The 27,707-nt window shown below is 41.8% G+C and overlaps 1 protein-coding gene across 3 annotated transcripts in view; it reads left to right on the top strand.

Moving 5' to 3' along the window:
• Positions 1–569: 569 nt before the first annotated feature.
• Positions 570–27,707, top strand: part of ARHGEF37 (Rho guanine nucleotide exchange factor 37) — a 57,777-nt gene continuing 30,639 nt past the window's right edge. Inside the window, exons 1-3 of one of the 3 annotated variants that reach the window (XM_043465006.1) lie at positions 570–830; positions 19,955–20,151; positions 21,555–21,678. In XM_043465006.1, the coding sequence (XP_043320941.1) occupies positions 19,966–20,151; positions 21,555–21,678 (310 nt within the window). In that variant the 5' untranslated portion in view covers positions 570–830; positions 19,955–19,965. Of the gene's footprint in view, positions 831–1,043; positions 1,062–19,954; positions 20,152–21,554; positions 21,679–27,707 lie in introns of those variants that run through there. The other 2 variants (XM_043465003.1, XM_043465004.1) reach the window with 2 other exon arrangements.

Genomic DNA, 27,707 nt, shown 5'->3' with positions numbered 1-27,707 from the left:
AGGTGGAACCATTTTGAAGAGAGGCAAATTCCAAAGCAAATACATAGTTTCATGAACATAGCTCAAGAAAAACATTTCCATAAGAAAAATGCATTGGTTAGCTCAAGGATTGAGAAAAGTTAAGGTCAGGTGGAACCAGGTGTCCTCATAGCAACACAGAATTTTAAGACACTTGCAGCCTATTTCCTGTTTGGAGACCCCTGGTCTTCCTGCCTGTTACCCTCTCAGGAGATGCAGATTTATCTAACTTTGCGCAAAGGGCTCCCAGGAGAGCTAGGATAGGAACCCAGAAGTCCTGGGCAGCCAATACTGAGAATTAAATAAAGGCCCAGCCCTAAAATTTGGTGATTCGGGCGAGAGCACAGATATTCAGTGATCTTGGGGTCAATATTGCTACCAGATGGCCTAACTGATTGTCCCTGTTTTGAGGCTGACTAGCCTGAGGGAGGAGTAGGTGCCTTAACAGAAGCCGCGGGTGGGCGGTGCAGCACTGACATCCACTTACATGGCTTCCTTCTGGCTACCGGCCAGCGCACGGCTGTTGCTGCTGTCGCCCGGTCACCCCCGCTGGGGCCCGCTCTAGGGAGCACACAGTGGAAAACAACCTGCCTGCATATGGACAATTAACAAAGGCAGGAGCCAGGGCCGCCTCCTCTTGGCGCACGCACGTAAGCAGTGGGCAGAGCCGCGCCCGCCCCGGCCTTCTGTGGGAACAGTGCGCGCAGGCTCCAGCGCTGCGCCGGTCCGGGAGTCCTGCGCCTTTCCCACCCTGGCTGCGCAATCCCCAGGGCAGCCGAGCTCCCCGTGGGAGCTGGCACCTTGCGAGCGCGGTGAGTCCACTCGGGCGATTGGGACGGCAGGATAGGGCCAGGGAGGCTCTCGGGAAAACAGCTGCTGCTGAGATCCTGAAAGGGAGGTGGGGGAGCGAGCGAGCGACTATGCCGGTCCGGGTTGCGGATTGCTAGTTAGCTTTGTGTCTTGAGCCTAGTGGGAATGCGAGCAATCTGATACGTCTGACCCAACTGGGTCAGTTTACAGGTGGAAAACTGAGGCCCAGAGAGGTAAGCTGGCTTGGTAAAAACTATTGTTCCTTATGTCTGCTTATCCCTCCCTGCTTCAGTGTAAAATTGGGGAGGACTTTTAATGAGACTCCATATACGTTAAAACAATGGAATAATACGAACGATGGTTTTTTAAAAAAATTCTTGACAAGGAAAATATAGTTATAAATAGGCAATTAAGGCCAGGGGAAAAGAAAACGGAAATTTGTGGTCCGTAGGTGAGCTGCCTGGGCCAAGAGCCCTCAGAGAAATAGTGCTAAGGCTGGGACTGGAAGCCAGAACTTCTGGCTCCCGCTGCAGTGTTCCCTGGACAGCGAGCACCACTAACTTAAGAGAATGGGTAAGTTGACCACCTGCCCAGGCAGTGGCTCGTGGCCTTCTTGGGATCACTGACTCCTTAAAAATCTGAGTCTCCTTCCCAGGTTTCACACATAACCTTGCACACAGTTTCAGATTTGACGGCAGGATGAAGCTTTCCTGCTGTGAGGAATGACTGAAGGCTGGCCCTCAGGCTGCGCTGTTTCAGAACAATTTATTTGCTTTAAAGGGAGGCAGCTGGTGAAGGAGTGAGTTCCTGCTCTGAGTTGAAACAACGTTCTGAGGCCCCTAGCTGCCTGATCTCGGACACTCTGTTTACCCATTCCAAGGCCCTGTTTCCTTTGTAAACTGGAGCAAAGATTGCTTCATCTTTCATGTTGTTGTCAGACTACAGATGAATATTAAGTCCAGTGCCTGACAGTAGTGGATGATCAATAAAAGGGCTGGTGCAAACAACCCAGTGAGTCAAAGCCATGCCATTTAAGAAAGGGTGATGAACTGGGGGAAAATGGGCTGTATCCGAAGTAAAAGAAAACAAAAGTTAAAAGTTAAAAATTTGCAAATGTAAAGTCAGCCCTATAGTGGCTTACAAATGACTGCACATACCTTGGTGATGGTAACCTAAATAAGTGCACCTATTTAGAATAATGCTTCCCTAGTAGCTGGCTCAGTGGTAAAGAATTTACCTGCAATGCAGGAGATACAGGTTCGATCCCTGGGTCAGGAAGATCCCTGGAGAAGGAAATGGCAACCCACACCAGTATTCTTACCTGGGAAATCACATGGACAGAAGGGCTTGGCAGGCTACAGTCCATGCGGCCACAAAAGATCTGACAAGACTTAACAACTAAACAACAAATTTAGAATAATGTACTACACTCGATATTTGACCCAAGGTCAAATGCTGAAGGTAGAAACCAGCTGACATTCTAACAAGGACTGTCTATTGGGCCTCACGCACCCCTTTTGACTGGAGCCAGCATCTGTATAATTGTTTTTAAATGAGAGAAAAGAGGAGGACACACATGGGAAGCGGGGCTCCCCCCTCATCTTGCCCAGCGATGGAGGCTCAGCTGAGTTTCTGCCAGGGTACAGGAGTTACTTGGCAGTTGGCTCAGATCCCTCTTGGATCAGTTGCTTGCTGTGGAAAACAGTGCCTTGGTTGATTCTGCTCTAGAACAGATAAATGGCTTTTTATTTAACTGATCAGGGAGGGTGGTTGTTTGGGTGCTGTAACTGAAGCAAAATGGCTTTTGTTGAGCTTGATTGTCCAAAGCCTATTGACAGGATTAAGCTATTTGAAATCTATGGATCCAAAATTATGAGGACAGGGCCTGGGAAATTTATCTATAAAAAGAACAGCCCTTTCCAAATACTGTGTTGTTTCCTTTCTCTACCATTTTAGGCCTTGCAAATAGAGGCAGTGAAGTATGGCTTAGGGCAAATAGCTGTTATTTAGTTTGGGTTAAGACACACACTACCTGTCTGGTGGTTACATTCCTCACTGTGTATTTATAAAGGGCAGTTCTTCCTCAGGGAGAGAGAAGGAAAGAGAGAATGTGTATGTGTATGCCTGGACTGTCTCTTGCCCACTCTCTTCTTCGCCCCCAATCAGTCATTTCTCAACCCAGAGAAGTCCTTTTTCTGCAAGCTTGGTGACTTTGGCAAGTTCCTTACCTTGCTGGCTCTGTTGCCTAATTTTGTTTTAAAGTAACTCTCTTAGAAAGTTTTTTTTTTTTAATTTGATCTTTAGGTTCCAAACTCTTGGTGCTCTATGGGACAACAGAGCACACATACTCATTCACTTAGACAAAGTTTCTTATTTGAAGCCAGTCCATGTACCCCTTCTGTACAGGGTACATGGACTCACCCTTTACAGAAGGGATGTACCTCTTCAGACTCACTGACTTCCTTCCTTCAACTATTCTTTAGGAGGACAAGAGTAAGAGCAGACCCTCTCAAGAAACGATAGCTCACTTGAATCAGAATTACCTAGGGGCTTGTCAAAATGCCCCATCTGTGACCTACTGAATCACATTTGTCAAGAATTGAGCAAGAATTTGCATGCCTCTTAAAGGAAGAACTTGTGGTTGCTGCGGAGAAGAATGGGGGGAAGGGATAGTTAGAGAATTTGGGATGGACATGTACACACTGCTGTATTTAAAATGGATAACCAGCGAGGACCTACTGTATAGCTCATGAAACTCTGCTCAATGTTATGTGGCAGCATGGATGGGAGGGGTGTGGAGAGCGGAGAATGGATACTTGTATATGCATGGCTGAGTCCGTTTGGTGTTCATCTGAAACTATCACAACATTGTTAATCAGCTATACCCCAGTACAAAATAAAAATTAAAAAAAAGAAATATACAACAACAACAACAATAAAAGAATTTGCATGCTTAGTAAGTGTACCTCTGGTTGCTTATGTGTGGGTTGGAGGTAGAGACTATTAATTATTTATACACATCTGTATTGTTTGTCTAGTTATGTAATGAGTGAGAACCTCTTTTGTAATTTTTTTTTTTTATCATGTCGCATGGTGTGTGGGATTTTATTTCCCCAACCAGGGATCAAACCTGTGCTCCTTGCCATGGAAGCTCAGAGTCTTAACCACTAGACTACCAGGGAAGTCTTTTGCAATTTAAACAAACAAAAAATTCATGATGTCCAAAGAAAATATATTGGTGGCAGTTAAACTCTTGGAAAGATGCTAAAGATCATTAATCATTAGGGAAATGCACATTAAAACCACAAACAGATAACCCTTCATGCAAAAACTGGCTATGCCAAGTGTTGTTGAGATTATAGAACTCATACACTGCTGGTGGCAAAAGAAAATGGTACAACCACTTTTTTAAAAGTATGACATCTTTTAAAAATATACAGTGGGACTTCCTTGGTGGTCCAGGGGCTAAGACTCCATGCTCCTAATTCAGGGGGCCAGGGTTCAGTCCCTGGTCAGGGAACTAGATCTCACATGCCACAACTAAGACCTGGCACAGCCGAATAAATAAATAAATATTAAAAAAAATACACCTATCTTGTGATCTAAACATTGCATTCCTTAAAAAAAAAAGTGAAAAATAAACATTGCATTCCTAGGTCCAGCTTTATTGTAATAGAGAAACAAGAGGCAACCAATTTTTTATTCAGTGCCTAGATAACTATGGTATATTTATATAATGTTATACTACTTGCAGGAGAAAGTTATGAACTATTGATGCATGCTATAACATGGATGGATGTCAAAATAATTTTGCTGAAAGGAAAAAGCCAGATTAAAAAAACATGTATCATATAATTACAATATAAAATTCAAGGGGAGTTCTTTTACCTTACCTCAAACTTTGTGGTGGTTTCTAAGAGTTGTGTGTCTAACTTCACTTTAACAGTATCATTAGCAATTTGATCACTGTTCTACCAGTGTTCATCCAGGTTATTCATTCATTAATTCAATTAATTGAGCATCTAGAGCATCTACTGGGGAAAGGAGTGGTTCCTTGGAAGGGGGATGGGAGTCAGAGAAGACTTGTCTTGATTTCAATAGAGAAGTAAAGCAGTCACTTTTATGAAAAACATAAAGAATGACATCTGCCCTCTGGTTCTATGCATTGGTCAGAAGGCTGTTGTACCGATCCAGGTGAAAGGTGGTGGAGGTTTAGATTCAGGTGGCCTCAGAGATGGGAAGCACTAAAAGAAATAACAGATATCCTTAATAAAGCAAGGAAGATCCCAGAGGTTGACACTGATCAACACTCTTTGAATTTGGTGTTTTATCAGTTTTTAGTCCATATTACTGTCCTATTGCCTCCCCCTCTCCCCCAGCCGCCATCACCACATTTTATTTCATTATCTCATCTTATTCCCTATTTGTAAGGATTTCATCAGAGATCAGCAATAACTTCCTAGTCCAGTTACAGTAGCTTATGGTATTCCTTTGCTCTACTGATCTAGTTGACTTTCATGAAAGGAATGAGGATAGTCTGGCATGACCTGTTTGTCTTTTTTCTGTTAACCTGTGGTAGCTCCAAGTGATCTCTGTTTCCCTTTCCAAGGGCTGATAGACTGTTTTAATCGAGTGGCAGAAACCCAACTCAGAGTGGCTTAGGCCAAAGTGGGGTGGGGAATGAAAATGTGTTAGCTCATATAAAAAATAAAAAAAAAAACCCAAAGGGAATCATTCTCCAGCATGGCTGGACTAAGCAATGCTCTCAGGGCTTAGTCTCATGGTCTCTCCATCTCTCAGCTCTGTTTCATTGGCATTAGCTACATCATCAGTGATACTCTGCTATGTAGTTCTTATTACTTATTATAATCATCATGATTAGGTGTTTTCACCATCTGCTTCAGTGTGATCAGCCAAGTGTCCTTAGACGTCATTCCTCTGATCCATGGTCATGCTACTCTTTCCTGTTTAACAATAATAGGAACAAAAACAGCAACTACTGTTATTGAAAGTTTATTACATAACAGGCACTCTGCTAAACACTTTACGTGGATTCTTAAGAAGTCTTATACCAACCCTATAAGGAAGGTTATATAGTTGTCCTAGGAAGGCCAGCTGATTGATCGCAGAATCAGAATTGTAAATCAGGTTTTTTAGCTCCAGGGTCTGGGCTCCTAACCTTAAAAGAGTGACCCCTGCAGTCACTCTTTAGGGCTAAGAAGAGGAAAACAAAGTCTTCAAACAATGTGCCTAGTTTTTACTTTTCTTGAACATGAATGTTAAAATTTAGTTGGCAGTCATAGTAGGGGCAGAACTTTGGAATTACATAATTACAGTTTTGTTAATCCCAGATCCTCCTGGGTTTTAGAGTTCTGGAAGTTCTTTGTACAGGACCCTCCACTCTGACTCTTGTATAAACGAGGCTCATTAGCCAGTATCCCTGTGTTGCCATTCTCATTTCTATAGGTATTTCCTCCCTTTGTTCTTCAACAGTCTTTTGTTGGTGTGGTGTTTAACTTTATCTTTGACAGTCTGCCCATGAGCCCTAATCCCTAGAGGTTTTATATCCATTTTTTCCCCCTTGAATGTTTAAATTGACCTCCCTCTATAACTTGAAGTGGAAGGCTGATGGATGTTCATCTTTTCCTGCCATGACATTTTTAGCTTCTGAAGGAACTGTTAAGGTGAACTTTCGTCTGGGACCTGCTTACTTCCATTTCTCCATTCACTTCTGACTGGTCACAATGAGGTTCAGAGTATCATTTCCCTTGTTTGTTTTGTTTTGTTTTAATATTTATTTATTTGGCTGTGCTGGATCTTAGTTGCAGCGTGTGAACTTCTTAGTCATGGCATGTGGGATCTAGTTCCCTGGCCAGGGATTGAACCTGGCTGGGCCCCTTGCAATAAGAGCTTGGAGTCCAGCCACTGGACCTCAAGTGAAGTCCCTCATTTCCCCTGGTACTTCTATCTTTAAAGGGGCGAAATGACCAGGATGTCCATTTACTCAGTCCCTCTACTTTTAGTGGAATGAAACTTGCAACAAATAACCAGATATTTTAAATGCCCTACCTTTATTGTAGAACCCCCTTTCCCCCCTTTAACTTTGTATCCTCAGAATCCAGAAAAATCCTTAGCAATAGGATTTTTGGAAATAGCTGCTCCAAATATTTGTTGAATGAATGTGTGAATGCTCAAATTTTCTGTGCCAGTGTGTACAGAGGAGGAGAGAAGAGAAGAGAATTAACTGTTTTATCCCATGCTAGACTCAGAAGCCGTCACTGCATAATGTTCAACAAACATTTTTCTTTTGGTACCTACTGTGTGCTAGACTGGGGCTTTCCTCATAGCTCAATTGGTAAAGAATCCACCTGCAAAGCTGAAGACCCTGGTTTGATTCCTGGCCTGCTGGAGAAGGGATAGGAAGAGGTGGCAAGAATACACAGAAGGACTGTACAAAAAAGATCTTCACGACCCAGATAATCACAATGGTGTGATCACTCATCTAGAGCCAGACATCCTGGAATGTGAAGTCAGGTGGGCCTTAGAAAGCATCACTACAAACAAAGCTAGTGGAGGTGATGGAATTCCAGTTGAGCTATTTCAAATCCTGAAAGATGATGCTGTGAAAATGCTACACTCACTATGCCAGCAAATTTGGAAAACTCAGCAGTGGCCTCAGGACTGGAAAAGGTCAGTTTTCATTCCAATCCCAAAGAAAGGCAATGCCAAAGAATGCTCAAACTATTGCACAATTGCACTCATCTCATACTCTCAAAATTCTCCAAGCCAGGCTTCAGCAATACGTGAACTGTGAACTTCCAGATGTTCAAGCTGGATTTAAAAAGGCAGAGGAACCAGAGATCAAATTGCCAACATCTGCTGGATCATTGAAAAAGCAAGAGAGTTCCAGAAAAACATCTATTTCTGCTTTATTGACTATGCCAAAGCCTTTGACTGTGTGGATCACAATAAACTGTGGAAAATTCTGAAAGAGATGGGCATACCAGACCACCTGACTGCCTTCTTGAGAAACCTATATGCAGGTCAGGAAGCAACAGTTAGAACTGGACATGGAACAACAGACTGGTTCCAAATACAAAAAGGAGTAAGCCAAGGCTGTATATTGTCACCCTGCTTATTTAACTTATATGCAGAGTACATCCCATGAGAAACGCTGGGCTGGAAGAAGCACAAGCTGGAATCAAGATTGCCAGGAGAAATATCAATAACCTCAGATATGCAGATGACACCACCCTTATGGCAGAAAGTGAAGAGGAACTAAAAAGCCTCTTGATGAAAGTGAAAGAGGAGAGTGAAAAAGTTGGCTTAAAGCTCAACATTCGGGACGTCCCTGGTAGTCAGGTGGTTAGAACTCGGTGCTCCCAACGCCAAGGGCACAGGTTCAATCCCTGGTCAGGGAACTAAGATCCCACATGCCAAAAAAATAAAAATTATAAAAAAAAAAAAAAAAAAGCTCAACATTCAGAAAACTAAGATCATAGCATCTGGTCCCATCACTTCATGGGAAACAGATGGGGAAACAGTGGAAACAGTGTCAGACTTTATTTTTTTGAGCTCCAAAATCACTGCAGATGGTGACTGCAGCCATGAAATTAAAAGATGATTACTCCTTGGAAGGAAAGTTATGACCAACCTAGACAGCATATTAAAAAGCAGAGACGATGACAAAACCCACTACAATATTGTAAAATAATTAGCCTCCAACTAATAAAAATAAATGAAAAAATTAAAAAAAAAAAAAAAAGCAGAGACATTACTTTGCCAGCAAAGGTCCATCTAGTCAAGGCCATGGTTTTTCCAGTGGTCATGTATGGCTGTGAGAGTTGGACTGTGAAGAAAGCTGAGCACCAAAAAATTGATGCTTTTGAACTGTGGTGTTGGAGAAGACTCTTGAGAGTCCCTTGGACTGCAAGGAGATCCAAACAGTCCATCCTAAAGGAGATCAGTCCTGGGTGTTCATTGGAAGGACTGATGCTGAAGCTGAAACTCCAATACTTTGGCCACCTCACGCGAAGAGTTGACTCATTGGAAAGGACCCTGATGCTGGGAGGGATTGGGGGCAGGAGGAAAAGGGGATGACAGAGGATGAGATGGCTGGATGGCATCACCGATTTGATGGACATGAGTTTGAGTAAACTCCGGGAGTTTGTGATGGGCAGGGAGGCCTGGCGTGCTGCGATTCATGGGGTCGCAAAGAGTCAGACACAACTGAGTGACTGAACTGAACTGAACTGAACCCACTCCAGTATTCTTGGACTTCCCTTGTGGCTCAGCTGGTAAAGAATCCTCCTGCAATGAGGGAGACCTGGGTTTGATACCTGGGTTAGGAAGATCCCCTGGAGAAGGGAAAGGCTACCCACTCCAGTATTCTGGCCTGGAGAATTCCATGGACAAAGAGTCAGGCATGACTGAGCGACTTTCACTTCACTTTACTTCATGTACTAGACTGATTTTATCTTTAGTTCTTAATTGTCTATCACAGGACATCAAGTAGATCTCAGAACTGAGCATAGACTAGACTCTATTGAAAGGCATATTTTCCCAAATGTATTCTCCAGGACAAGTCTCTTTATCAGACCAGACCAAGAAGTAGAACAGAGGCACCCATCCTGCTCTCCCGGGCTTTTAAGCTGCATTTTCAAAGATAGTGGATAACTTAAGCTATCTAATACTTTGTGTTTAACTTTTTATTTTGAAATAATTATAAGTCAAGAGTGAAGTTCCAAGGATAGTATGGAAGTTAGATGTATCTTCACCAGGTTCCTCCAATGGTTACATCTTATTTCAATGTAATATAATATCAAAACCAGGAAGTTGGCTTTGATATAATTCATGTGTTTGATTTTAGATGTCCTTTTATCACGTGTAGATTTCTGTAGCCACCACTTCAATAATACAGATTTATTCTATCACCAGGAAATTCTCCCTGTGCTGTTCTTTTATAGTCACACCCACCTCCCCTCCACCATCATCCCTAACCAGGTGATCTCTACTCTGTTTTCTCTATCATTTTAGATGTTTTATAAATGAAATCACGCAGTAAGCTTTTCAGGTTGGTTCTTTTCAGGCAGCATGATACCCTCAAGAACCGTCCAATTGTTGCAGTCAATCAGTAGTTCATCCCTTTTTATTTCTGAGTATTCTGTGATACTGGATATACCACTTTTTTTTTTTTTTTTTAGCTATCCACCTATTAAATCCTATTAAAACAACATTTTGGCTGTTTTGTTCTTAGCTTTTACAAATAAAGCTTCCTCAAACACTTGTAGACAGGTTTTTGTATAGGCGTAAGTTTTCATCCTCTGGAATAGATGCCCTGGGATGCGACTGCTATTAAGTGTATGTTTTAGTTTTTAAAGAAACAGACAAACTATTTTCCAGAGTAGCTGCACCATTTTATATCCCATCAGCAACGTATGAGAGATGCAGTTTCTCCACATCTTTGCCAGCGTTTCCTAATTTGATGGGGTAGGTAACAGCTTTATTGAGTTATAATTCACATCATATAATTCACCCACTTAAAGTGTACAAATCAATGGTTTTTAGTATATTTACTGAGTTGTACAACCATCTCCACTAATAAATTTAGAAGATTTCACCATCCCCAGAAGAAATCCAGCCACTATACTCCAAATCATTATCCTTTCAGCCTTGTAAGCTACTAATCCATTTTCCATGTCTATAGATCTGCCTATTCTGGACATTTCATAGAAACAGAATCATCAAATATGTGGTCCTTTGTGACTAACTTCTTTCATTTAGCATAATGTCTTCAAGATTCATTTATTGTAGTTATAGCACACGTTAGTACATCATTCCTTTTCATTGCCAAATAACGTATAATATTTTTAAAGAAATTAAAATGTGCTTCTTTCCATTACATGGGATATAAACTAAGAGAACAACAAAGTGCTGCTCTGAGAGAGTCTCCCAGGCCTGGTGGGAGGTCTAGATTGCAGTTACTGTAAGTGCTATTTTAAATATTGAGCAGTTCTCTCTGAAGTATTACTTATGGCTTTTGTTAATTTAGCAACAGTTCAGAGTAGCCTTAATAGCGCTCCTGAAATCCTGTCGGAATCTTTCTAGAGAAGCAATGCTCTGGGTGATAAATGTCAGTGATTCAGGCCAGGGACAGGTCAGCGAGCCACAGGCAGCATTTAGGAGCTGGACTAGAGCTATGCATCAGACAGATGTGTTCCAGGCTCTTTCTGGGCCTTCTGCCTTCTGAACAACCTTGCTCTTGCCAAGCACCTATATAAGTTATCTGATCCATGGGTCAGTGTCAGGACAGAAACTTCTGCTACTATTACATGAAAAGGAGCATTCATGTTGCAAATACATATTCATATCTGTATCAGCATTGTGAGACAGAGAGAAGACGCAGTAAATGGGTGTGCATCTTGTCTCCAAGAGCTTAGTGTCTAGCCAGGAAGATGAGGCATAGCCCTAGCTATCCCGAGTACAAGGCTGAGTGGGACGCATGCCACTTTAAATATTAGGAACTGTTTCATCTGTTCAGAAAACAGCAGAGAACAAAATAACAGATGCCCATGTTCTTACTACCTAGCTTTGTTTAATTTTGGCATTTTGTCATATCTGCTTTAGTTGTTTTTTTTTTTTTCAAAAATAGAACCTCTTAGATATTCAGCAATGAAAAGGAAGGACCTATTAATAACATACAACAGCTTACATCAATCTCCAGGGAATTATGCTGAGTGAATAGTGAGTCCCAAAAGGTTATATATTATATAATTCACATATAGATACTGTGTGATTTACATACATTCTTTTTTTTTTTAATGAAACTTTATTTATTCATTTATTTTGGCCATACTGCACAACTTGTGGGATCTCAGTTCCCTGACTAGGCATTAAACTCCTGCCAGGCAGTGAAAGCACCAATTCCTAACCACTGGACCACCAGGGAACTCTTTATATACTTTCTTGGAAGACCCAGAGGAATCGGGTGGAGAGGGAGGTGGGAGGGGGGATCGGGATGGGGAATGCGTGTAACTCTATGGCCGATTCATATCAATGTATGACAAAACCCACTGAAATGTTGTGAAGTAATTAGCCTCCAACTAATAAAAAAAAATTTTATTTATCTATTTTAATTGGAGGATAGTTACTTCATAATATTGTGATAACTTTTGCCATACATCAACATTACATACATTCTTGAGCTGATGAGAGTACAGAAATGGAGAACAGATTCTTATTTGCTGGGTATTAAGGATGAGATGGGGCTGCAACCAAGTGAGTAAAAAGGCAACAGGAAGGAAGGATCCTTAAGAAAGAACTGTTCTGCGTCTTGACTGTATTGGTGTCAACATATTGGCTGTCACAATGTACTGTAGTTTTTCCTGATGATGTCATTGGGTAAAGGGTACATAGAACCTCTGCATTATTTCTTACAACTGTGTGTGAATCTCTGATTATCTCAAAATTAAAACTGTAACTTAAAAAGCCCCTCAGATACTATTAAGTCCCCTTTGATACTCTTCCCAATTCCATTGCTCTAGCTCCCTTTCCAGAGGTTACTTTTATCCTATGTTGATGGAAATAAATCAATAAACAAAATATTATAGAAGTAAAAAAAAGTTTTATTTGAGCCAAACTGAGAAGTTTAGCCTAGGAGACAGCCCCTCAGATAACTGAGGAGCTGCTGCAGAGAAGCATGGTTTTCAGCACAGTTTTACATTATTATGTCAGAATAAAGAACATCAAAGAGGTCAGGAATATACTCCTTCAAGGTTACAGAAAAAACAGATCAGGGGCTTCCCTGGTGGCTCAGTGGTAAAGACTCCAACTGCCAGTGCAGGAGACACAGGTTTGATCCCTGATCTGGGAAGAGCCCACATGCTGCAGAGCAACTAAGCCTGTGCATCGTAACTACAGAGCTTGTGCTCTAGAGCCTGGGAACCGCAACCAGTGAGGCCCACATGCCCCAGAGCCCGTGCTCTGCAACAAGACAAGCCACTACAGTGAGAAGCCAGAGCACTGCAACTAGAGACTAGCCCCCACTTGCCACAACTAGAGAAAAGCCCCTTGAAGTGAAGACCCGGCACAGTAAAAACTAAATAAATTATTAAAGAAAAAAATCCAACAGATCAGCATGTTCACAGTAAGTCAGTATGACCTTGGAGAGGTCCCTCCCTAAGGAGGGAGTCTTGTCATTAAAGGCGTACCAACATTGGTATTCCAGGAAAGGAGGCATTTAATCCTTAACATAGACATTCTTTACTTGTGGTCATTGTGCCATTTTCTTTAATAATTAAAGCAGATATGACAGTGTGTGTCTGATAAGTCACAAACAGGCCATTTTAGGTAGCAGAAAATTAAGTTAAATCATGTATAAGCCAGAATGACTTCCGTATACCTCAATATGTGAAAATTTCTTTAATTACCTGGATTTATTGTTAATTACATCTACAAAATATTTAATACCTATGCTACATGTATTTGTCCCTAAACAAAATCTAGCATTGTTTCACATATTTTAAACTTTTAAAAACTTAAAAGAATTTTTTTTTCCTTTTACATTTTAAACTTTAAGAAATGGTATCATACTGGCTTCCCAGGTAAAGAGGGTAAAGAATCTGCCCACAGTGCAGGAGACCCAGGTTAGATTCCTGGGTCAGGAAGGTCCCCTGGAAAAGGGAATGGCAACCTACTCCAGTATTCTTTTTTTTTTTTTTAACTCCAGTATTCTTGTCTGGGAAATCCCATGTACAGAGGAGCCTGGCAGGTTACAGTCCACAGGGTTGCAAAGAGTCAGACATGACTGAGCGACTAATACACATACACTGTGTATCCTTCTGGGATTTGCTTATATGTATTTTTTCCTGTTTACAACATCTGTGAGGATATCCATGTTGACACATGAATCTATAGTTTTTTTTTTTTTTACTGTTCAGAATTCCATTATATGATTATACAACAAGTTATTTATTCACTTTCATTGAAACATTTATGTTTTTTCTGATTTTTTTGTTATTTCATCAGTACTGCAGTGAACATTCCCATCTATATTTCTTGTGTGTGTATATGGAGAAGTGTCTCAGAGGTGGGGGTATATCCTGGAGTAGAACTCCTTGGCCTGATAGTGTGTGAATTTTCAACTTTTCTAAATATTGCCAAGTTGCTCTTTAGGGTGGTTGCAACAATTTATATCATCATATCAGTATATGAGATTTCCCATTCATACAGTGTCACCAACATTTTATTTTCATATTTTGCCGATCTCTTCGACATGGAATGGTATCTCATTATGTTTCTGTTTGCTTGATTTTTTTTGGCTTCACTGCATGGCTTGTGGGATCTTAGTTCCCTAACAAAGGATTGAACTCAGGCCCTCAGCAGTGGAAGCTCAGAGTTGTAGCGCCTGAACCCCCAGGGAATTCCTAATTAGTTCTTAGATATATTTTAGATAAAGCTTTATCATTTTCGGGACTTCCCTGGTGGCTCAGATGGTAAAGCGTCTGCCTACAATGTGGGAGACTCAGGTTCAGTCCCTGGGTTGGGAAGATCTCCTGGAGAAGGAAATGGCAACCCACTCCAGTACTCTTGCCTGTAAAATCCCATGGATGGAGGAGCCTGGTAGACTACTGTCCATGGGGTCTCAAAGAGTCGGACACGACTGAGTGACTTCACTTTCACTTTATCATTTTCTCCATAAAGATTTTGTACATTTTTTTTTTTCTTTAATTGTATGTGTGGCTTGTGAGATCTCAGTTCTCCGACCGAGGACTGAATTCAGGCCATGACAGGGAAAACCTGGAATCCTAAGCACTAGGCTGCCAGGGAATTCCCCATCTTTTGTTAAATTAAGATATTTAGGAAGGAATAAATAACACATTGTTACTGAATCTTTTTATTCTTATGCTGCTATTTTTCCTTAAATGAACTCTTGAAAATCGTTGTTGGTTTGCACAGGAATATAATTCATTTTGGAATATTGGTCTCCAGCAAAATTGAGAAATTTTCACTTTGCCTTACATTTAATTGTTCAGTTTAGTTCAGTTCACTCAGTCCTGTCCGACTCTCTGTGACCCCATGGACTGCAGCATGCCAGGCTTCCCTGTCTATCACCAACTCCCGGAGCTTACTCAAACTCATGTCCATCGAGTCGGAGATGCCATCCAACAACTGTCTCATCCTCTGTCATCCCATTCTCCTCCTGCCTTCAATCTTTCCCAGCATTAGGGTCTTTTCCAGTGAGTCAGTTATTCACATCAGGTGGCCAAACTATTGGAGTTTCAGCTTCAGCATCAGTCCTTCCAATGAACACCCAAGACTGATCTCCTTTAGGATGGACTGGTTGGATCTCCTTGCAGTCCAAGAGACTCTCAAGAGCCTTCTCCAACACCACAGTTCAAAAGCATCAATTCTTCAGTGCTCAGCTTTCTTTATAGTCCAACTCTCATATCCATACATGATTACTGGAAAAACCACAGCTTTGACTAGATAGACCTTTGTTGGAAAAGTAATGTCTCTGCTTTTTAATATGCTGTCTAGGTTGGTCATAACTTTTCTTCCAAGGAGCAAGCATCTTTTAATTTCATGACTGCAGTCACCATCTGCAGTGATTTTGGAGCCCAAAAAATAAAGTCTGTCACTGTTTCAACTGTTTCCCCATCTCCATCTATTTGCCATGAAATGATGGGACCAGATGCTATGATCTTAGTTTTCTGAATGTTGAATTTTCAGCCAGCTTTTTCACTCTCCTCTTTCACTTTCATCAAGAGGATCTTTAGTTCTTCTTCATTTTCTGCCATAAGGGTAGTGTCATCTGCATATCTGAAGTTATTGATATTTCTCCCGGCAATCTTGATTCCAGCTTGTGCTTCATCCAGCCTGGCATTTTGCATGATGTACTCTGCATATAAGTTAAATAAGCTGGGTGACAATATACATCCTTGATGTACTCCTTTTCCAATTTGGAACCAGTCTGCTGTTCCATGTCCAGTTTTAACTGTTGCTTCTTGACCTGCATACAGATTTCTCAGGAGGCAGGTCAGGTGGTCTGGTATTCCTGTCTCTTTAAGAATTTTCCAGTTTGTTGCGATCCACACAGTAGAAGACTCTGGCATAGTCAATAAAGCAGAAGTAGATGTTTTTCTGGAACGTTCTTGCTTTTTCGATGATCCAACGATGTTGGCAATTTGATCTCTGGTTCCTCTGCCTTTTCTAAATCCAGCTTGAATATCTGGAAGTTCATGGTTCATGTACTGTTGAAGCCTGGCTTGGAGAACTTTGAGCATTACTTTGCTAGTGTGTGAGATGAGTTTTTGTGAGCAATTGTGTAGCAGTATGAACATTCTTTGGCATTGCCTTTCTTTGGGATTGGAGTAAAAACTGACCTTTTCCAGTCCTGTGGCCACTGCTGAGTTTTCCAAATGTGCTGGCATATTGAGTGCAGCACTTTCACCACGTCATCTTTGAAGATTTGAAATAGCTCAACTGGAATTCCATCACCTTCATTAGCTTTGTAGTGATGCTTTCTAAGTCCCACTTGACTTCACATTCCAGGATGTCTGGCTCTAGGTGGATGATAACACCATCTGGTTATCTGGATCATGAAGATCTTCTGTGTATTCTTGCCACCTCTTCCTAGTATCTTCTGCTTCTGTTAGTTCATTTCAGTTCAGTCGCTCAGTTGAGTCCAACTCTTTGCGACCCCATGGACCACAGCACGCCAGGCCTCCCAGTCCATCACCAACTCCCAGAGTTTACCCAAACTCATGTCCATTGAGTCGGTGATGCCATCCAACCATCTCATCCTCTGTCATCCCCTTCTCCTCCTGCCTCCAATCTTTTCCAGCATCAGGGCCTTTTCAAATGAGTCAGCTCTTTGCATCAGGTGGCCAAAGTATTGGAGTTTCAGCTTCAACATCAGTCCTTCCAATGAACACTCAGGACTGATCTCCTTTAGGATGGACTGGTTGGATTTCCTTGCAGTCCAAGGGATTCTCAAAAGTTTCATCCATCACCACAGTTCAAAAGCATCAATTCTTTGGTGCTCAGCTTTCTCTGTAGTCCAACCCTCATATCCATATGTGACTACTGGAAAAACCTTAGCCTTGACTAGACAGACCTTTGTTGGCAAAGTAATGTCTCTGCTTTTTAATACGCTGTCTAGGTTAGTCATAACTTTCCTTCTTCTGTTAGGTCCATACCATTTCTGTCCTTCATTATTTAATTTTTAGTTCACTTCAAAGCAGTATGTGTGTGTATGTGTGTGTGTGCATGCATGCTCAGTTGTGTCCAGCTCTTTGCAGTCCCATGGATTGTAACCTGCCAGGCTCCTCTGCCCATGGAATTTTCCAGGCAAGAATACTGGAGTGGGATGCCATTTCCTAGTATAGCAGCTCTTCCAAACCCAGGGATCTAACCCACATCACTTTTGTCTCCTGCATTGGCAGGAGGATTCCTTTCCACTAGCACCACCTGGGAAGCCCCCTCAAAGCTATAAAAGCATATAATTTAAAGAGATGGATAGTTCTACATTTTGTGATGAGAAGGAGAAACAGGTAATTCTGTTGTACAGTGTTTGTTATAAAAAGCACCCTGTCCTCTTCTCTTGCCTGCTCCAGGCACTACCAGGCAGTTCCTTCCGTTGATTTTAGCTGATTGTACACATGTACTGTTCCTTCTTGAGAAGTACAATTTAGGCATTGTTCTTTGATTTCCCCTATGGACGATTAGGCTTTAGCTCTTTTTGACTCCTTCTCCAACACTCTGTCCTCTCAGTACATAATATGAATTAGATCATTTGCATTATTACCTGTGTAGATTCTATTTATAGTTGAATCAGGTAGTAATTACTTTTATCTTTTCTGCACAATCTTGTTAGAAAAATTGTTAAAACAATTTTTTTGTTTGTTGGTTTATTTCTTAGTTTCACGTGTATTGTCTGTGTAATTGCCTAAATAAGGACCATATTCTCTGCTGTTTCAGTAAATTTGTCCTCAAGACATTCTAGTATCTAGCCCAGACTGTTTGCTGTCTGTCACCAATGGTCAAACTTAGGATTTCCTTTTATCTGTCTTGGGAATTTCCTTGGCCTCTCTCACATATTAGGTTACCAGTTTCCTATATCTCGTGTCTTTTTTTGTGTGATTTATTTCTTTATTTTGGTAGAACATAGTTTCCTGACAAGGAAACTATAAGGTAAATTCTCCAGTCCTTCAGGATTCTGAAATTTCCTCCTAGTGTGTTTAGATTTGATTTTTTTAAAAAACTTATCCTGCCTGGCACTTGTACTTCCTAGATCTAAGCAATAATCTCTTTTATAAATTCTGGACAATTATTAGTCTCATGTCTTCATATATTGCCTCTTCTCACTCTCTTTATTCTTGTCCCCTGGAACACAGAGTTGGTACATGACCTTATTTCTGTATCCAGATCTCTTAATTCTCTTTCGTATTTTTCATGATTTTCACTTTCTTTTTAGCAGTCTGGATAATTTCTTCATATCTATCTGCTCCTTTCCTATTTCTTTTTCCTAAATGTTTAAAGTGTCCATTTAATTTTTAATTTTGAAGGCTAAATTTTTAACATCTATAAGTTCTGCTAGGTGCTTTAAAAAATCATACAGGTCTTTATTTTTTGTATGTCTTTTCTTTTCCTGCTTATTTTATAGTTTCTGTCTGACAGTTTGCTTGTCTGATGTTCTGGGGATCTAATCCTGTTCTTGCGGTCTCTGATGATGCTCACTTACACTGGAGTTCTTGTAATTTTGGATTTTAAGCTCATCTTCAGGATAGGGTTATCTCTTGGAGTACCATGTGGCCTAGGTTAAGAATATGTCCTCCTGGAGACATTTTATTTTTCCTCTGGTTATTGATACTAGCATTAGTCCAGGACTTCTTTTTTGTTGTGGCATATTTCTCAGCATTGAGTTCCTTGGAACACATGTGTAGTATACATTTGAATCTGCGATCCAGTGAAAGCAGGCCTGTTATGAGTTTTCAGAAAGGACTTTTCCTTTACTCAGGACCCAAGTCAAGATGAAGAAACATCTTTGTCATTTTCTGTGTAGGTAGGGGGGCATTTCTTTTCTAGTCCCCCATTTCGCTAGCATGCTTGAGGAAAGGAGCTTGTTTCCTGATTCTCCCTGGGCACTAATGCCCAAGTCTCTGAAGCACTGAGCTGGGCAGTGCTTTCTTCTTTGCCCAACCTGTCCACTTTGGCTACAGCTGCATCAGCTTAGCTGTTCATGCTGTGGTTTTCCATTCCCTCTGGTTGGGGGTCCCTGCTGATTTCCTTTACTTTCTTGCAATACTTGCCATCCAGTGAAAAGGAAGTTTGTTATGGCTGATCTTGCATTTCTAGGTGTTTTGTAGTAGGGAGATTTTTCTTGTCCATAATATTGCCGTTTGTACTTTTTAAACTTAGAGATGGAAGAGAAAAGAACATCTGGCAGGGAGGATCTGGAAAGGCCTTAGAGATGAGTGTCAGAGCCGAGAGGCATGGGAGGGGTCACAGCAGGTGCAAAAACATAGAGCCCGGAAATGACTATGCGGGAATGGAGAAAAGCATGTGACTTTCTTTCACTGGAGTGCCTCAGGGAAGAGGGAGAATGAGGCCAGAGGCAGAGCATACCAGATCACAAGCTTTGTTTCAGGAAGGTTAAACTGGAAGCATATCCAAGATGAATGGGTGTGGGTGGCAGCAGGTGGGAGAGGGGTTTGGATTTGAAAAAATGATTCTGGAGGCTGTGGAAATAGTCAAGGTGATAGGTAGTGTGGCCTGAATAGGGTAGTGGCAGGTGAAAAGGAGGGAACCCTTGGGAGAAAGAGGGTGAGAGAGAGTCAGTGAACCAGATAAAGAAATCTGGGTTGAGAGCTGGGGGGAAAAAAGGAAGAAAAAGCCAAGCAAGCACATTGTCTGAATCCTGGGAAATGAATAAAAAATGTCAACAATTATCTGAGCTGCGTTCTACCTTTTAAGATTTGTTCAGATACTAATAAATAGTTCATCTTGACTCTGTAGGCAGCTAAAGATGTTTTTAGGCCACTCGGTGAATAGTTGTCTCTGAACTAAAGGCAGCATGTTCCAGTAGAGCTCCCAGAAGTGAATCTGGATGTGTCTGTCTTTCCAGAACCTGCTGACATGACGAATCATGGGGACGATGCACTGTCCTCTAGAACTGGTGCTCCAGATGGGGATGATCGACTCTCTGAGGACAGATCCTTGCTCCAGCAGAGGCTGGCTGTCAGGGAACTCATTGACACCGAGGTCTCCTACTTGCACGTGCTCCAGCTCTGTGCCTCTGACATTAGGAGCCGTCTGCAGCAGGTACCTGGGTGGGGCCACACTCTGTCTTTATAGAGGCAAACATGGGTCCCAGCTTCTGAGACCTCACATCTGTTCCTGGGGCAGGCTTGATGGAGGGGAAAGTGGTGTATGTGAAGTCATGGTACTTCTACTACTGGCCCTGCGACCTTCAGCAAGGCTTTTGACACCTTGGAGCCTTAGTATAAAAAGTGTTAGTTGCTTAGTCTTAGTGTATTCTTCTGCTAAATGGGCAGAGAAGAATCACCTCAGAGAATTAAATGAGCTAATGGATAAAATAGCCCTTTATTAAGTTTAGGACAGATTGTTTTAAGTGACCTATTTGTAATTGTCTCATTTGGAGCGTGGTAACATGAAAAAGTTATCATTACATGGATTTATAGTTCAGTATTCATTTTTTACATCTTTTTCACCCCAGTTTCAGAAATTTCAACCATCCCCTAGCATGTAAGGTCCATAAGGGGAAAGGCTGTTTATTAATAGTTCAGTGAATCCCAGTTCTTGACATATGAATAATGGACTCCAGTTAGTATTTATTGAATAAATGAAATAAGCAGATAATGTAGATGAAAACCCTTCCTTATTTCACCCTCCAGAAATTGGGATTTTTCCTCTGGAGGCATTAAACAAACAAATATAGATTGTTACTTATTTTAGCAAAAATAAAGCATACTCTAGATATTTTTCTACAGTTAGCTTTTCCCACTTGATTGTGCATCCAGGGCTTCTACCTGTACATATATCCTATATAGGGCTTCCCTGGCAGGTCAGCAGTAAAGAATCTGCCTGCAATGCACGAGACACAGGAGACGTGGGTTCAATCCCTGGGTTAGGAAGATCCCCTGGAGGAGGGCATGGCAGCCCACTCCAATATTCCTGTCTCAAAAATCCTGTGGACAAAGGAGCCTGGCGGGATGCAGTCCACGGACTGTACCGGACACGACTAAAGCAACTGAGCACAGCCAACACACGCCGATACCCTGCCTCCTTTCAACAGTGGTGTGGTTTCGTCCACAGGGGCGGAGTTCAGAGTATATCTAAAGGTAATAGTGGTCGGTGCCAAGTGTGTCAGAGCTGGAGAGAAGTCCAGCTTCCCACACTTATATGACAGATGGGGAAATGAGAGAAGCAAAATCATAGTTGGCAGCAGACCTAGGATAATGCAGTGCAGCTTTCCTTTCATGCTGAGTGCTCCATCTCTTCCTCTCTTCTCTTAGAGTAATAAAAATACCTAATTTATAAAATTTCAAAATCCTTTCAAACATTCCTCTGGAACGGTCTTCCCAAGAGAGATGGAACCCCGATGGCATGACTATTCTGGACTACTGTCCAAAATCTACAAAAAAAAAAAAGTCACTCTTACCAAACTCCTGAGCGACCTTCCATGGAGTCTTTGTTCCTTTTAGCTGCCACAGGGAGATCTGGATGTCCTGTTCTCAAACATCGATGACATCATCAAGGTGAACAGAAGACTGCTTCATGATCTGCAGGAGACAGCCTCCAGGGAAGAGGAACAAGTGCAGCTGATCGGTGAGCAAAAAACCAGGCAGTTGGCAGCCTGAGATTCCCGTGGAATTGTTCTAGGCATGTGGTCATTGCTGTGCTTTCCCCAGCATTCCAGGGAGATGCAGCTCAATGAGAGGCTGTTTTGGGAGTCCCTGAAATACAGTATGTCAGAGCTGGCAGGACCCTCAAATGATATCCAGCCCAACCCTATCACTACAGACGAAGAGACTGAGGCCTAAAGACAGAGAGGACATACTGATAGACACATAATTGGTTAGTGGTGTGGCTGAGACTCTATCCCAGGGTTTTTTTCACAGTCGTTCACTCAATAGGTACTTAGTGATCACCTGCACTGTGCCATTAACTGTGCTGTGTGCTGAGGTTACAGAAGGGTCCAGTCAACCAGAGGGTCTGATCTTCTGTTCTTTTGGGTTAGTGAGTGAGAGAGACAGAAGATACACAGATAAACAGGAGAATTTTAAGTAGTAACTTGTAATTTAAAGAATAACAAATATGGTAACTTTTGAGAAAAGAGAAGGCCTCCTGAGGAGAGGACATTTGAACTGAGACCTGTTAGGGAGGAGCCAGATATGAGATGATCTGGACAAAGAGTAGAGAAAATAGGTATTTAGAGGCCCTATTCTTAGGCAGAGATGAGCCTGGGATATTTGATGGACAAGGCTGGTGAGGCTCCAGGGCAATGAGCGAGGGGAGAGTATAGGAGGTAGGATAGAAGAGGCAGAGAAGGACCAGATCCTGCAAGGCCTTCTAGGAGTGTGGATTTTCTCCTAAGTGTGATGAGACATCATTGGACAATTTTGAGCAGGGGAGTGATTTGGTCAGATTTCGTTTTCAGAGATCCTTTTGGTAGTTGTGTACGGTGGATTGTGAAAGAGTGGCAAGAGTGGAAGTAATGAGATCAGCTGGTGCTTTTACCTTCACCTAGGTGAGAGATGGAGGTGGACTCCTGATTCTGAAATAGTTAGGATGACCAGACATAAAGGAGGAGGAATGGGTAGGTGTAAATTTCAAACTTCTGCAGTCCCTTTCCGTCTCCTGTTCTGGGGCTGCTTCATAAAACGTCTATGGTTAGGGGTTTTCAGGTGGAGTCAGAGGACAAAGGTGGATGGGCTGAGAAAGGTAGATGGGCGCAGGCTCAGGAGTTGTGATGCACAGGCTTAGTTGCTCCATGGCATATGGGATCTTCCCAGACCAGAGATTGAATCCATGTCTCCTACATTCACAGGTGAATTCTTTATCACTGAGCCACCAGGAAAGCCCAACTATTTCCTTTAAATGATAGAGGAGTACAAAATTAAGGAACAAGATTTTTTAACAGTACCTAGTAGATATTTTTACCTTTTATCATTTTATCTATATTTCTGTTAATGATGACCACTTATTTGAGTGAAATCTTTTTGTTACATTTTATTTGTACTGGATTTTAGTTGTGGCATGTGGGATCTCGTTCCCTGACTAGAGATCAAACCCAGGTCCCCTGCACTGGGAGTGCAGAGTCTTAGCCACTGGACTACCAGGGAAGTCCCTTGAGTAGAAATTGTTACAACCTTAGGTTGAAGACACTCCAGGGGTTTGGGGACTCTGAGGGCAGCTTCTTCTGTTGCTATGGGTTTGAGATTCAACTAATTCCTTGTTAAAGGTCCTCACTTGTTCATCTCTGCCTTCCAGTTTAACCTGCAAAAAGTTAAAATGCTACTTTGTCCAAGCCTGGTGACATCTCCATTCCCTGGCTTCCCTGTTTCCCTGATAGATTTGCCACATAAAATACAGGATGCCCAATTACATTTGAATTTTACATAAACAATGAAAATTATACTAAGTTTACTAAGTATACTAAACTTATACTAAGTTTATCCCATGGAATACTTGGGACATACTTATATTAAAACTTTCATTATTTATCTGAAGTTCAAATTTAACTGAGCATCTTATATCCCGCCCGGCCCCGCTCCCCCCCACCCCCATTTTGGCAAGCATGTCCCCTGGCCTTTACTGAGTGTACAGAAAATAGCCTTCTCATCCTCTGCCCCTTATGGTTAGCCAAAAAGAGGTACAAAGAATCCACATGGGCTTTTCTTTTCCTAGGTGCAACTTTGTGCTTGATCAAGGCTGAGCTGGTTTCTACCAGCTCTCCCTGTTCCTCTCTCAGCCCCCAGGCCCTGCTATGCAAGGGAGGCCCTTATTCCAGTTTCATACCACAGCATTTTAAAAGATTTTTGGACATCAGGCATGAACCTCCCAAATGAGTCAGGTTCTGTGTTCTTACGAGTCATTTCAAATGCAGCACTTCAAGTGGAGTTCCCCCACGGGCTCCTGTCACTGGAAGGCACCATGTTCTAGTTCAGTGTTATCTGAAAGAAATGCAGTGTGAGCCTTGAATTTAATTTAAGACTTTTGAGTAGCTACATTAAAAAAACTAAAGCAGTGAAATTAATTTTAATGATATATCTCATTTAACCCAATATATCCAAAGTAATATTTCAACATATAATTAGTATAAAACTTATTCATAATGATAACCCTATATGCAAAACAGAAAAAGAGACACAGATGTACAGAACAGACTTTTGGACTCGGTGGGAGAAGGTGAGGGTGGGATGTTTCGACAGAACAACATTGAAACATGTATATTATCTATAGTGAAACAGATCACCAGCCCAGGTTGGATGCATGAGACAAGTGCTCAGGCCTGGTGCACTGGGAAGACCCAGAGGAATCGGGTGGAGAGGGAGGTGGGAGGGGGGATCGGGATGGGGAATACATGTAACTCCATGGCTGATTCATGTCAATGTATGACAAAACCCACTTCAATATTGTAAAGTAATTAGCCTCCAACTAATAAAAATAAATGAAAAAAAAAACTTATTCATGATACGTTCTACTTTTTTTTTTTTTTGGTACAAAGTCTTTGCAATCCAGTGTTGTTTACACTGACAGCACATCTTAATTGGGATTCTCCATATTTCATGTTCCCAGGAGTCATATATGGCTCATGGCTTATAGGTCAAGTGGTTTAGAGCAGGGGCTTTGGAATCTGACTTGCAAGGTTCTGTCACCCACATCTCATTCATGTCTCTGAGCTTCAGTTTCATGCCATCTGTATGAAAACAGTACCCATTTCGGTGCCAGCCATGACTATGGGTACCTAAATCAGTCCTGAATATTCATTGGAAGGACTGATGCTGAAGCTGAAACTCCAATACTTTGGCCATCTGATGCAAAGAACTGACTCATTTGAAAAGACCCTGATGCTGGGAAAGATTGAAGGCAGGAGGAAAAGGGGACAACAGAGGATGAGATGGTTGGATGGTATCTCCGACTTGATGGACATGAGTTTGAGTAAGCTCTAGGTGTTGGTGATGGACAGGGAAGCCTGGTGTGCTGCAGTGCATGGGGTCGCAGAGTCGGACACAACTGAGCGACTGAACTGAACATGAAATAGTCCTTTTTATTCTCATGACCTTGTTACTTATTGATTATTATTATTAGTGGACAACAGAGGATCTTGGTGGGCTACATGCAGTCCATGGGGTCCCAAAGAGTTGGGCACAACTTAGTGACTGAACAGCAACATTATCATCCCCATTTTGTTGAGGAAAAACCCGAGACTCAGAAAGGTTAAGTAACTTTCCTAAGGTCAAACAGCTTGACCAGGCAGAGTCATGATTTGAGCAGCTCCTTCAGACAACATCCTGCCTCCCTTTCTCATTTCTCCAGCCAGAGGTATAGTGGCCTTTCGATACTGAGAATAACTCTTAGCTGCTGTGACTTTCCAGTCCGTGACTAAGGAGGACAAGAGGAGAAGAAATAAGTCTTTGGTGTCCCTGCATTCCTGCCTGTTGGACAGCTCTGCTCTCTGCTCTAGGAAGTTTGCTTTCCTCCACCTTCGTTACTCCCTGTCTCAAGGGGGGCCTGGCATTTCACAGGTACAACACACAGCATCAGCTGGCTTTAGGCTTAGCTGGGCTTCCTGTGGTCTGTGACTTACTTGCCCTTTTGTGACTAATACGTTTCTCTTCACCCTCACCACTATCCCCTTAGATAGACAACCAAATAGTCTTACCTTTTTTTTTTTTTTAACATTTATTTATTTATTATTGGCTGCACTGGGTCTCTGTTGCTGGGTGGGTTTTCTCTAGTTGTAGAGAGTGGGGCCTACTCTCCAGTTGTTGTGCACAGGCTTCTCTTTGCCATGGTTTCATTTGTAGAGCACAGGCTCTAGGGCACATCGGCTTCAGCTGTTGCAGCTCATGGGCTTAGTTGTCCCAGGACATGTGGGATCTTCTCAGACTAGGGATCACACCAATGTCCCCAGAATTGCAAGGCGGATTCTTATCCACTGGACCATCAGGGAAGTCCTGGAGTAGCCTTTTAATAGCTATTCCTCGTCCCATGTTTTACTCCTGATTTAGTCTCAACATAGTATAGCTGTAATAGACTTTATTTTTGTCAGCTTCTTAACTCTTATATGTGGTTCATAAGTTAGCTGTATACCACCTTAAGTAATCGTTGGTTCTAGGAATCATCTTTCACACTCTGTGAGTGAAGTGAAGTCGCTCAGTCGTGTCCGACTCTTTGTGACCCCACAGACTGTAACGTACCAGGCTCCATCCGTCCATGGGATTTTCCAGGCAAGAGTGGGTTTAACCAGCATTGGTTGGAGTGGGTTGCCATTTCCTTCTCCAGAGGATCTTCCCAACCCAGGGATTGAACCTGGGTCTACGCGCATTGTAGGTAGACTTTATTTTTTTAGAGCACTTTTAGATTTACAGAAAAATTAAGTAGAGGGAATTCCCAGTGGTTAGGACTCTATTTTTCTTCTACATATATTTCTTGATTGATGGCATTAAAATTGATTTATAATATTCTTAATATATATTAATAGTTTCAGGTGTACAACATTTCGTTTAATTTTATATATACTACAGTGTTCCCACAACTGAAAATTTAGTTTTTATTTGTCACCAAACAGTTGACCCCCTTTAACCATTTTTCCTGCCCCCAACTCCCCTTTCCTCCTACATTTATTAATTCTTATTCTATAAGCAAGAAATGTCCCTTCCATTCATTTTTTAAAGTTATTTTTAGTTTTCAAATTTTTAGGTATAGTTGATTTACAGTGTTATATGTTTTAATTGTACAGCATAGTGATTCACAATTTTTATTATTTATTTATTTTATTTATGGCTGTGTTTGATCATCATTGCTTTACGCAGGCCTTCTCCAGTTGAGGTGATGGGTGGCTACTCTCTAGTTATGCTCAGGCTTCTCACTGCAGTGGTTTCTCTTGTTGCGGAGCTTGGGCTCTAGGCGTGTGGGCTTCAGTAGTTGTGGCACCGATTCATAATTTTTAAAGGTTATAGTTATAGATTTTTTATTGTTATAAAATATTAGCTCTATTCCCTGTGCTGTACCCATTCGTTTCTTTATTCAACTTTTATACAAGTATAAATTCATGGATATTTGCTTTATTCCATAAATCAGAATCCAGTACTATTGTTATTCATTTTCTTGCTCAAATTTTACCAGCTTTGGCCATGGGGAGCTCTTTCAAGTTGACGCCTGTGTCCTTTCAACGTGTCTCTAACAATTTGTGAGCACTTTCTTGCTTTCTGACGCCACAAGGTGTTCTCAGCTCATCTTGTGTTTTCCCTGCCCCGTCCTTGCAGTCAGCTTTTCTCCTGGGAGACCTGGTTTCTAACTTTGGTGTGCTCATTGCTCCTGGGGGGTCATTGCTTCTAGGCCCTCTTAGCTGATATGTAGGAAATACGTGTATATATACTAACACATGCATGTACACATATCTACATTTCTTTCTATATCTATCCATCTATGTTGTTGTTTAGTTGCTAAGTCATGTCCAACTTTTTGTGACCCCATAGACTACAGCCTGCCAGGCTCCTCTCTCCATGGGATTTCCCAGGCAAGAATACTGGAGTGTGTTGCCATTTCCTTCTCCAGCAGATCTTCCCGACTCAGGGATCAAACCTTCATCTCCTGCAATGGCAGTTGGCTTCTTTACCACTGAGCCA

This window comes from Cervus canadensis, chromosome 4 (assembly GCF_019320065.1).
Source record: "Cervus canadensis isolate Bull #8, Minnesota chromosome 4, ASM1932006v1, whole genome shotgun sequence".
In the NCBI taxonomy this organism is placed as follows: domain Eukaryota; kingdom Metazoa; phylum Chordata; class Mammalia; order Artiodactyla; family Cervidae; genus Cervus; species Cervus canadensis.
Note: the sequence above shows the minus strand (reverse complement) of the source record. Positions and strands in the feature narration are given on the sequence as shown.